This window comes from Littorina saxatilis, linkage group LG17, assembly GCF_037325665.1.
Source record: "Littorina saxatilis isolate snail1 linkage group LG17, US_GU_Lsax_2.0, whole genome shotgun sequence".
Taxonomy (NCBI): Eukaryota; Metazoa; Mollusca; class Gastropoda; order Littorinimorpha; family Littorinidae; genus Littorina; species Littorina saxatilis.
In genome coordinates this window covers 20,385,015-20,397,514 of record NC_090261.1, presented here as the reverse complement: position 1 = coordinate 20,397,514, position 12,500 = coordinate 20,385,015, and the positions used below count along the sequence as shown (strand labels likewise).

The window sequence follows — 12,500 nt, the reverse complement described above, 5'->3', positions numbered from 1 at the left end:
ACTATATGACTAGCTTGCTGCAATTAAGAATACCAAAAGTAAAGTCCAATTTTTTTGCGTGTTTACTGTAAAGTATATACTGCGCCACCAAACTTTGGGTCAAACAATAGCTTGGAAACAGAAGATCTTATTTGTTTATTGTATTTCAGTATCTCTTGGCAAAGATAAATAAGGTTGTATTGAATTTAGTTTTATAGCAGCATGTCATGAAATAGCCTGTTCTTAAACCTTTTTTTTCAAAACAGAAGATGATTACAAGAAAAGTTAACAGATTACAGTTTTGTAAAACAACAAAACAACTTAAACACTGTGACGTCTTTGCTAATCGTTGTTCTGATAAAACGTTAAACTAAGTCATCAACTATTATAAATTATACAGTTAAATGTTTTGCACATGTATACATTTAAACAAATTTGATTTAATACTGTCTATGGAGCGAAATTGGTCTAATGTACGTGTGTGTGTGTGAGTGTGTGTGTGTGTGTGTGTGTGTCTGTCTGTCTGTATGTATGTTTGTGCGTGCGTGTGAGTGGGTTGGTGCGTGCATGCGAACGTGTGAACTTTCATGCGTGTATGTGTGTGTGTGTGTGTGTGTGTGTGTGTGTGTGTGTGTGTGTGTGTGTGTGTGTGTGTGTGTGTGTGTGTGTGTGTGTGTGTGTGTGTGTGTGTGTGTGTGTGTGTGTGTGTGAGTTGGTCTGTGTATGCGTGTCTGCCGTTTGTATGTATGTATGTATGTCAGAACTAGTCTCTGAGTATGTGTTCAGGTTACTGCTTGTGTGCTTGAGTCCATCTGCGCTTTATTGTGTGTTCTGTACAGTACATGTTCGATCACATAATTATGCTCCTTCATGCGTATATAGGGAGAGTGTTATGGGGAGTGGGGGAGTAGTGGATGATGTGAAATGCTGAAGCTAGTGGCGGCGATGGCTTTGGCTACTTGCCTCCTGGACCTCCTCCTGCCATCATCGTCACGAACTCTGCACACAACAACAACAAAACAACATTCAGTCAATTACAATGAGCCTCATGTTAATTGTTTGCTAGAATATGGACTTACGTTCTAGCAAAGAATCTGCTAAATCTCTTATCAGCTACCAGTTTGGGATGAGAAAGAGGCATTTACTTGGTGGGGCAACAAGTACCTCTGCCGATAACAGTGGAACGTTAAACATTGATCTGGTTTGACCATGTCTTCGCGCGTCTGTAGCCCAACGTAGCTCCTGGCCAAGGGACTGAACTCTTGCACGAACCCACGACTCAAAACCATCTTTGTGACAGCATGTGGACCCTGTGCCGCGGTTCTGTTCTCCACAGGAACCTTTTAACGCTCAAAGGAGAGCGATATTTTCCACAAGTTAGGCTACCTGACTTTTAGAATATGACAATGAGCTTTCACTGTCATGTCGTGTAAGTATACGGACAATACTATGTTGACAAAAAAAACAGCAGGGACACACACACACACACACACACACACACACACACACACACACACACACACACACACACACACACACACACACACACACACACACACTAGCTAAAATACGTAGTGGAATAAAGAGAAGTCAAGAACTGCTTCAAAATTGCCGACACTTCTATGCCCATTTTGACAAATTTGCCAAAGAATATTAATCCTATCAACATCCCTGAAAAATATGGATGTCCCAAGAAGAATCCTCTACAGAAATGAAAGTAAAAAATTAATAGAGAAAGAGGCGCTCAGAACACAAGGCTGTTACTAAGATGTGAGAACAAAGGGAATTAAGCGCTCTAAATGCATACGGCAGGACTGTGCAACAAGAGTGTAGTGAGAGTTACTCGGAACCAACCTCCTGGCACCCGAGAGAATAACAAGCATTGGGATTCACAAGCGACTTTCATCCTCAATAAAGAATGATAGCCGCAAGCTCATATGTTCCTCATTCTCCCGGACACTCTAACTAACACTTACGTACCGAGCCATACAAAAGAACCAGCTGTTATTCCTGGCCGGACATAGCCCTTAAATCTAGACTGGTTTCTTGCAAATCAACACATACAAACACAAACATTGTTACAGGGTTGTCTGGGAAGTACGGTATACGTGAAAGTTACCCAGAACAATCTTCGCAACACCAAAAACTACAGTTTTAAAATAACACCAACAACGTACGCCAATCCTCCCACCTTCATAATTAATCTGACCGTCGCCATCAATGTCGGCCTCTCGGATCATCTCGTCCACCTCCTCGTCCGTCAGCTTCTCGCCCAGGTTGGTCATCACGTGACGCAGCTCGGCGGCGCTGATGAAGCCGTTGCCGTCCTTATCGAACACCTTGAAGGCCTCGCGGATCTCGTCATCACTGTCTGCTTCCTTCATCTTCTTCGCCATCATGGCCAGGAATTCTGGGAAGTCGATGTTTCCGTTTCCTGTGAGAGGCGTTGTTTAAAGTTTGGTTACGCAATAAGGCAATACAAGATCATGTTTCAGAAAAGGAAAACGTATCATAGAGTTGATAAATAGATTTATAGTTCTTAACATTGAGACTGCAATTCCGAATCTAGGCTCAAACACCTCTCTTCCTACTTGTATCTCAAAAGCCTTCAGTTGTTGTTAATTTCATTTGCCCTTTTACTTTAAAGCTGCATCCTCTCATTTGATCAGAATTTTCCGCTAATATTTTACTCTTTTGCGAGGACGACTAATCAAGACAACATTTTATTAGATTGGAATGCCAACGTCCACTTTCCTATGGTTCTCGAGTCGCCAAACGGTCCGTTTCTTTAGGCATCAGGTGAGCCCACGCTGGTTTGTTTACGCACACTGTTTGATTCCACGACGAAAAGCTTCGATCGAAATGTAAAATAATGTCCCTCCAAAAGGTATGAAATGTCAATAAACAAAATAGCTTCGCCCTCGTTTATCATGTCATATAACTCGATTGGGCACTGTGAGGTTCTGTTCCTGCGACCACATCACACACACACACACACACACACACACACACACACACACACACACACACTACCTCTCTCTCTCTCTCTCTCTCTCTCTCTCTCTCTCTCTCTCTCTCTCTCTCTCTCTCTCTCTCTCCCACACACAGACGTACCATCAGCATCCACCTCGTTGATCATGTCTTGTAACTCTGATTCTGTGGGGTTCTGTCCTAGCGATCTCATGACGGTGCCCAACTCTTTTGTTGTGATGCTGCCGTCGCCATCTTTGTCGAACAGCGAGAAGGCCTCTTGGAACTCTGAACGATACCATCAGCAATATCATCAGCAATATCATCAGTGATATCATCAGCAATATCACCAGCAATATCATCAGTGATATCATCAGCAATATCACCAGCAATATCATCAGCAATATCATCATAAATATCACCTGCAAAATCACCCGCAATATCGTCGGCAATATCACCAGCAATATCATCAGCAATACCATTGGCAGCAAGGAGAGCTTAGTAGATAACAAGTCGCGTAAGGCGAAAATACAATATTTAGTCAAGTAGCTGTCGAACTCACAGAATGAAACTGAACGCAATGCCATTTTTCAGCAAGACCGTATACTCGTAGCATCGTCAGTCCACCGCTCATGGCAAAGGCAGTGAAATTGACAAGAAGAGCGGGGTAGTAGTTGCGCTAAGAAGGATAGCACGCTTTTCTGTACCTCTCTTTGTTTTAACTTTCTGAGCGTGTTTTTAATCCAAACATATCATATCTATATGTTTTTGGAATCAGGAACCGACAAGGAATAAGATGAAAGTGTTTTTAAATTGATTTCGACAATTTAATTTTGATAATAATTTTTATATATTTAATTTTCAGAGCTTGTTTTTAATCCGAATATAACATATTTATATGTTTTTGGAATCAGCAAATGATGGAGAATAAGATAAACGTAAATTTGGATCGTTTTATACATTTTTTTTTTTTTTACAATTTTCCGATTTTTAATGACCAAAGTCATTAATTAATTTTTAAGCCACCAAGCTGAAATGCAATACCGAAGTCCGGGCTTCGTCGAAGATTACTTGACCAAAATTTGAACCAATTTGGTTGAAAAATGAGGGCGTGACAGTGCCGCCTCAACTTTCACGAAAAGCCGGATATGACGTCATCAAAGACATTTATCAAAAAAATGAAAAAAACGTATGGGGATTTCATACCCAGGAACTCTCATGTCAAATTTCATAAAGATCGGTCCAGTAGTTTAGTCTGAATCGCTCTACACACACACACACAGACACACAGACACACGCACATACACCACGACCCTCGTTTCGATTCCACCTCGATGTTAAAATATTTAGTCAAAACTTGACTAAATATAAAAAGCATACAATATAATATGGTTTTTCATTTACGAAGCTTTTCCAGTGTAGCTGTTTATGCAACGTATCAAGGATATCAGAAATAGGAGAAAGGATTTAAAGAAAAGGTGAATGTTTTTGACATTCTACTAACATTCCGTGTGTATGTGTGTCTTAGTTATTATGTCTGGCTGTGTGGCTGCCTGGCTGTCTCTCTCTCTTTCTTTCTGCCTAAAATCTCTATCCTCATGTATTTAAAGATGTCTGTCTGTCTGTCTATGTGCCATTCTCTGCTCTTCTGGGATTGTTTACCCTTTTTCACATCTAATATCGAACTCAGCGTACAAAAAGCTACTGACCTGCAACCTGTTCTTCAGTGAGTGTGTCTGCCTGCAAAAGGATACACATCATGGTTATATAGCACGCAAACAAGGTATAATAATTTTTGTGTTTTGTTGCGAAGTACGAGTTAGAAATGACATTGATGGCCAAATAGGCTTTTTCCGTGTGTATACTAGTACTGGCGAGTCGCCGATCCCGAAATTTGGTTGCTTTTTGAAACTTTCTTTGCGTTACTGAGGAAGTTAAACGTGTTCTGGCAAAGCCAGACAGTCATAAGCACACGCTTTACAGTTATTTTGCCAGTTGTTTTTTCACAAAATTAGTGATTGCAATCTTTTCTTTGATATGTTTAAATTTAAAAAAAACCCACTTTTCCTTAAGTCTACCCATAGACTGCACCAGCCTTAGTCTTTAGAGTCAGCGATCACGCCAGCAATTTCCCATATCGGTACGTATTTACAAGAACGAATCCTGGTTCTGACAATAGACGACCACTTTGACTCACCAAGTATGAAAATACGTCAATTGATACAGTGCTAAGATCTATACCGGCAGGTCAGAGCAGAAACTGATTTCGTGACTGGTCTTTTCATGTTGGTTCCAACAGGTACAGTATTGGAAATTACCTGTCGACTGGATTCCCGCTGAGACAATCTTGTCCCCCCTACCCCCAGATTTGACCAGTTTGTTTCAGGTTGACCTTGACCCAGGTATGTTGTAATGACAGCTTACAACTCGCAGACGAAAAGAACGCTTAAATTACACAAGAACGATATTTGATTTAAATGATCTCCGGTTTGCAATGTTTGAATCATTTGTTTTTGTTTTTCCTTTTCAAAATATAGATTTTATTTAACCTAGACACTAAGTATCTGTAGAGACAATTGTAAATTTACTTTGCTTCTGATGTGTATGTGACGAATCTGTTATATCACATGTTAAAAGCGAGTAGTTAAGGACTGCTCGAGACTGTTCCATGAGTGAAATACTGTATACATTAAACCAGTCCTGAGATTAACAGGTCAGAAGAAAGTTCTTTGAAGCCTTGACACACCCGATGTTTATATTTGTTTCCAATCCATAGCAAACAACAAATATGCCAAAAACATTAAGCCAAGCTAACAATTTTTATGTTATTTTACACAAATTGGAAAAACATAAAAGAGAACACATTCACGACACACACAAAAAGGCAGCGACTTTCAAAAAGTTAGAAAAAGTCTGGCAACACCTTGATACCTCAGAACATGGCTACACGAAAGACCGAAATCCTCTTCGTGTGACGTATAATTATATACCCACTGAACGTGTTGAGCTTGTAATCTTCTTGTTACATAATGAAATCAAAGATTACATTGATAAACGGTCTAGAGCAGGAAAGGATCGCACTCACCATAATGAGTATGATATAGGAAAACCAAGAAACCAACTTGAAGACTAGGCCAACGTTATTCCACCTCGTACACCACAAGGGCAGTATAAAATTAATCCAGTCTTCAATACATGTGTCGACTGGATTTTTTTTCTTCGTCTTTCTTACACCTTCACAATTCTTGCAAGAACACGATTGAATAAATAACACACGCACACACACAAATACTGTTCTTCATTGCACATTTTTCTTTTATTGGGGCCTAGAAAAAAAGGCTTCGTAGCGGCACGATCTATATATTGAGGCCAATTGTGCCCTCGCATAATAAGAGTGTGTGCTGGAATTGAAGCGTGAATCAAAGAAAAAACGGCTTCCATTCGACTCCAGTTGGCATTGACAGTCAAAGACCTCGCCGCAAGAGGGGCAGGTAACTCTAGAGATATGGCGTGGAACTCTTTTGTCTGGGAAGTCTTTAACGAGTCGGTCTTAACACTTGTTTGCGCGTAACGCGTAGAGCTTTACACATGTGTGTACTGATTTGAATTACACTCGCAGAATCCACTTAAGTTAAAGCGGTCTTTTATTGTCCACTAAGAGTTAAAAGCATGAACAGTCGACGTGGTCGACTTCTAAGCTAACTCTCTTAGTTTCAAATACTTGAAATGTTCCCAGTGTGACAGGCTTTTGCGAATCATACAGTTGAGCCTGCCTTTGTGACCACCTCTTAATAACGACCACCTGCTAATATCGACCACCCGTTGATAACGACCACTTTCCCATTTTTACCACCCCAAATAAGAAACCGGCCCTACGATTTTCTTCCCTATATAATTCGCCTTTCTTAAAGGGCCACTTTCCAAGTTGCTGGTCCCTTGCGTAGACAGGTTCAATTGTACTTAGAAATGAAAGGAATTGACGGCTTCAAATTGCTTGCAGGACAGGGCACAAAGTACTTGCCTGTCGCTTATTTTCGAGATCGCTTTATTTGTGGCATGCACAGTCCCGGCAACGAATGGGACAGGGGCGGAAATTCCACGGTAAATAACATTTCGGACGACTTAACAGAGGTGTCCAGACAACATGAAAGAGGTGTACAGACGTTAAACGTGACATGTTCAGATGACATTTAAGATATGTTCAGACTACATGAAAGAGGTATTCAGACGATATAAAAGAGATGTCTAGACGACATGATTGACGTGTTAAGACGACAGACACAAAGACACACGGCATGCTCAAATTGGAAAAATCACCGCATATTTTCATCCTATCAGCTCTCAGATGCGTGTGTTACACTCGACGGCATTGGTATTGGTCGTTGAGTCTCACTAAGCCATTTGATTGGCTCAACCTTGACGCAGTGCGACACACAGCTGGGAAAAAGGGTACACTTGCTGCCCTCCTTGGTATTAAATATATACATTCCTTCCTGTGTACACTATTGTAAAACAATTAAAGGCACAGTAAGCCTCCCGTAAACCATCACAGATACGGTCAGGCTTTTACACACAGTACAAACACCCTTTCATTTAAACACTCACCGATTGAGAACATCCTAGGTGCCCTCCGTAAAGAGCGAACAATTTTCAAAGAATTTATTTTTGCGTGGTTTATCTTACCCCTGAGCCATCGTGAACCCGTGTGATCCAGTTTCCCTTTTTCACAATGTAGTCGTCAGTTAGTCATTTGAATGCGACTCGATGTGAGCTTATTTACAATAGCACGTTTTTATGCACGAAACAAACGGCTGTGGTTCACAAGAACTCTAGCGATGGCTTTTGACTGTTGAGAGGAACGGCGATATGCATAAACCGTCGTCTGCTACGACCCTTGCGTGACCCTGCTTCCGGGCTTTTCTTTTTTCAAACTTTCACAACTTCGAATTGTACTGATCTTGTCTTGATGAAAAAAGAATTCTTTTATGAATAAAGAATGTTTGTGTAACAAGCTGTCAATTTATTATTTAGATTTTAAAAGTTAGGTCTAGCGCAAAAACGCACCACGGTCCAAAAACATTTTTATAATCATCGATTCACGGCTATCACCAGTTTACATCGATAGAAGGGAAGTAACTCATGTTTGACCTGAGTTCAGGATGGGTCCAAAAAGTGTTCGAGACAATCTGCAAAATTAATTCTTTAAAAATTGCTCGCTCTTTACGTAGGGCACCTAGGATGTTCCCGTTTGGTGAGCGTTCAAATGGAAGGGTGTTTGTACTGTGTGTAAAAGCCTGACAGTATCTGTGATGGTTTACGGGAGGCTTACTGTCCGGGCGTGATTTCCGGTATTGAATATTCATAACAGCCGTCCAGCACCAAAACGAGGCGCCATTGTTGTAGAGGACCAAGTCCACGAAAATAAATTCTTTGAAAATTTCTCACGCTCGACAGAAAGCAGCCAGGATGTTCCCGTTCGGTGAGCGTTCAAATGGAAGTATGCTTGTACTATATGTAGACGCTCGGGGAGCTCTGTGATGGTTTACGGGAGGCTTATTGTGCCTTTAAGTAAAGTATCACACATCTACCCAGGCGGCTTTTACGTACACTGCGAAACACCATAGAACGATAGGAGAGGCTAGGAATTCCGAAGCTCATATTTTTCTTTATTGTTATAATTCAGCAACCGAAAACCCGAATCGTCCATTTTAAATGACATGACCTGATAAAAGATGGTTTCTTCAATGTTTTAGCGTATCATCAACTCATGTCCCTAAAAGGAACATTTCCTGTGAGAACGTTAATGACCCCCTTGTAGGTTAGTTAAAGAAAACAAGTCGCGTAAGGCGAAAATACAATATTTAGTCAAGTAGCTGTCGAACTCACAGAATGAAACTGAACGCAATGCCATTTTTCAGCAAGACCGTATGCTCGTAGCATCGTCAGTCCACCGCTCATGGCAAAGGCAGTGAAATTGACGAGAAGAGCGGGGTAGTATGGCCATGTTGGGTTTGATGCGTGCTTGCCTGGTTTTCTCCTGTAGATGGGTGTCGGCACAGAAGGTCTGCCCGCTGTCCTCAGCCGACATGCTCCGTCTTCATGGCAGCTCAAATTTTTTATCGAGGTTCTCTCCTCTAGATCCGCCGTGTTTCGCCTAGGGGCTTTCGCTGCCTAGTTGATAGGGTCACCTCGTAGAGGATGTGGTCATAGACCACGCACGGTCGGTCTTGGGATAGGGAAACGTTATGCTAGTCCGGAGGGATTACGCCACAATGGCCACCTCGCGAAGACCCAGGGTCCTAGACTAGGGAGGTCCAAGGGGGAGCACCGGGAGGGCTACCCCTCTACCCGCACCTCCAACACAATCCCTTCCTCTGGTAGCTTCATCCCCAAGGAGGAAACAGAGCTACCTGCAACACCCCGGCGCAGTAGCGATTGCGCTGTGCTTCATAGCACGCTTTTCTGTACCTCTCTTTGTTTTAACTTTCTGAGCGTGTTTTTAATCCAAACATATCATATCTATATGTTTTTGGAATCAGGAACCGACAAGGAATAAGATGAAAGTGTTTTTAAATTGATTTCGACAATTTAATTTTGATAATAGTTTTTATATATTTAATTTTCAGAGCTTGTTTTTAATCCGAATATAACATATTTATATGTTTTTGGAATCAGCAAATGATGGAGAATAAGATAAACGTAAATTTGGATCGTTTTATAATTATTTTTTTTTTTTTAACAATTTTCAGATTTTTAATGACCAAAGTCATTAATTAATTTTTAAGCCACCAAGCTGAAATGCAATACCGAAGTCCGGGCTTCGTCGAAGATTACTTGACCAAAATTTCAACCAATTTGGTTGAAAAATGAGGGCGTGACAGTGCCGCCTCAACTTTCACGAAAAGCCGGATATGACGTCATCAAAGACATTTATCCAAAAAATGAAAAAAACGTATGGGGATTTCATACCCAGGAACTCTCATGTCAAATTTCATAAAGATCGGTCCAGTAGTTTAGTCTGAATCGCTCTACACACACACACACACACACACAGACACACACACACACGCACATACACCACGACCCTCGTTTCGATTCCCCCTCGATGTTAAAATATTTAGTCAAAACTTGACTAAATATAAAAAGGAATCATGCAGACTGTTATAAATGAAAAGTTAGCGCACGGTGATTCTAAAACTGAATTGAAAAAAAATCTGTTTCTTCATGACTGTTGCGTTACTGAGCATAATCGCCGATCCGGGTCATCTCCCTTCGAGCGGGTATGCATATGTGTGTGTGTGTGTGTGTGTGTGTGTGTGTGAGTCGTGGTGTGTGTGTGTGTGTGTGATTTGTCTTTACGTAAGCTTTAAAAGCCCTTTGGGCCTTAAGCAAAGTACAATCAAACTTTGCGAGATCTAGCGAGAGCAACACAGACAAGCGCATTCTGACATATATTCAACCAACCTGTACAGACAAGAAATACGAGTATATGTATTACACATTCTTTTTATTCCATTTTTAAATTATTGTCATTCTGGTCATATTGCAAGACATATAGAGCATGGAACAGAGCAGATTATAAAGACGAGTCATTGGTAGATTGGTAGATTGAAATAATCTTTTCAACGCATTGTTCAATAGTTAAAGAGTTTCCGTCTGATAATATTGCATGATAGGGACCTGTGTCTTGAGACTTGTACATGTACAAAGCTATTCATAGAAAGAGTATAATACATGCAACGAACATAATGATCTATTCAGTGCATTCTTGAATACTTCAACAATTCTTTGTTAAGTTTCATAGCACAACACACAAAGTTTATAGACGGGAGCTCAGAGACGAAAACACAGCAACTTATAAACGAAAGAAATATGTGCATTGCCCATTGCTTTTTATTGCATGTTCAAGTAATTGGATGTTTTTTTTTATGTGGGTTGTTTTTAATCCTGTTCTACTGCTTAATAAGTGCAAAAGCGAAGAAGGTAAAGAAAAACCCGTGCAGAACTGTTTTCAGTGTTGTGTATGCTATTGATCCGAGGGCGGGGATGTAGCTCAGTCGGTAGCGCGCTGGATTTGTATCCAGTTGGCCGCTGTCAGCGTGAGTTCGTCCCCACGTTCGACAAGAGATTTATTTCTCAGAGTCAACTTTGTGTGCAGACTCTCCTCGGTGTCCGAACACCCCCGTGTGTACACGCAAGCACAAGACCAAGTGAGCACGAAAAGGATAATGTAATCCATGTCAGAGTTCGGTTGGTTATAGAAACACGAAAAATACCCAGCATGCTTCCTCCGAAAACGGCGTATGGCTGCCTAAATGGCGGAGTAAAAAACGGTCATACACGTAAAATTCCACTCGTGAAAAAAACAAACACGTGTGTACGTGGGAGTTTCAGCCCACGAACGCAGAAGAAGAAGAAGAAGATCCGACCGCACACACTCGCGCGCCGAGACAGACAGACAGACAGACAGACAAACACACACACACAGACACACACGCACACACACATTATTATTATATGAAGTCTTATATCGCGCGCGTATCTCCAGACTCGGACTCAAGGCGCAGGGATCTATTTATGCCGTGTGAGATGGAATTTTGTACACAATACATCACGCATTCACATCGACCAGCAGATCGCAGCCATTTCGGCGCATATCCTACTTTACACGGCCTATTATTCCAAGTCACACGGGTATTTTGGTGGACATTTTTTATCTATGCCTATACAATTTTGCCAGGAAAGACCCTTTTGTCAATCGTGGGATCTTTAACGTGCACACCCCAATGTAGTGTACACGAAGGGACCTCGGTTTTTCGTCTCATCCGAAAGACTAGCACTTGAACCCACCACCCAGGTTAGGAAAGGGGGGCCGGGGAGAAAATTGCTAACGCCCTGACCCAGGGTCGAACTCGCAACCTCTCGCTTCCGAGCGCAAGTGCGTTACCACTCGGCCACCCAGTCCACACACACACACACACACACACACACACACACACACATACACAAACACACACAGACACACACACACATACACACACACTGACACACACACAAACAAACACACACACACACACACACACACACGCACACACACACACACACACACACACACACAAACACATGCCTGCTGGTCCTCAGGTAGTAATAAAGTAAACCCTTCCTGGACAACTGGATTATTTGGCCGGATTGCACCACCACTTTCTGTCCACGATTATAGCGCTATCACTGGTAATAACGGCTGATCATGACGTCATCATTTTAACAAATTCTGGAAAGAGAACACCACAAAATTGCAATAGAAATGGTAAAACAAAAATTCATTTTGCAGACATGTGAAAGTAAAGTAACTTTTTTAACCAAGTGACAGAAGAGACTCTAGGACACAAGTTGTAGCAGAAACAACAAAGTCACCTATATGTATGCCAACTGCAGACATGTTATTCAAGGTCTATGTTAGCTATAATGCTAGGGAGAATCAGATCCTGCTGAGGTAACTAGCTATAGACTGAAGGCTTTTGACTTATCTAACAAATTTTACATTTACACTT

At 41.4% G+C, this 12,500-nt stretch overlaps 2 protein-coding genes across 3 annotated transcripts in view; both read right to left on the bottom strand.

The window, feature by feature from the left end:
- The window catches only part of LOC138952885 (calmodulin-like), a 6,445-nt gene extending 139 nt beyond the window's left edge, over nt 1-6,306 (bottom strand). Inside the window, exons 1-5 of one of the 2 annotated variants that reach the window (XM_070324635.1) lie at nt 6,035-6,306; nt 4,659-4,689; nt 3,094-3,237; nt 2,171-2,413; nt 1-978 (exon numbers count right to left, since the gene is read on the bottom strand). The exon at nt 1-978 is cut by the window's left edge and continues 139 nt beyond it. In XM_070324635.1, coding sequence (XP_070180736.1) covers nt 935-978; nt 2,171-2,413; nt 3,094-3,237; nt 4,659-4,689; nt 6,035-6,037 — 465 coding nt within the window. In that variant the 5' untranslated portion in view covers nt 6,038-6,306 and the 3' untranslated portion in view covers nt 1-934. Of the gene's footprint in view, nt 979-2,170; nt 2,414-3,093; nt 3,238-4,658; nt 4,726-6,034 lie in introns of those variants that run through there. The other variant, XM_070324634.1, reaches the window with a different exon arrangement.
- A 4,131-nt stretch (nt 6,307-10,437) lies between these two features.
- Nucleotides 10,438-12,500, bottom strand: part of LOC138951882 (calmodulin-like) — a 29,869-nt gene continuing 27,806 nt past the window's right edge. Inside the window, exon 6 of the mRNA XM_070323443.1 lies at nt 10,438-12,220. Within this exon, the coding sequence (XP_070179544.1) occupies nt 12,195-12,220 (26 nt within the window). The 3' untranslated portion in view covers nt 10,438-12,194. The remainder of the gene's footprint in view (nt 12,221-12,500) is intronic.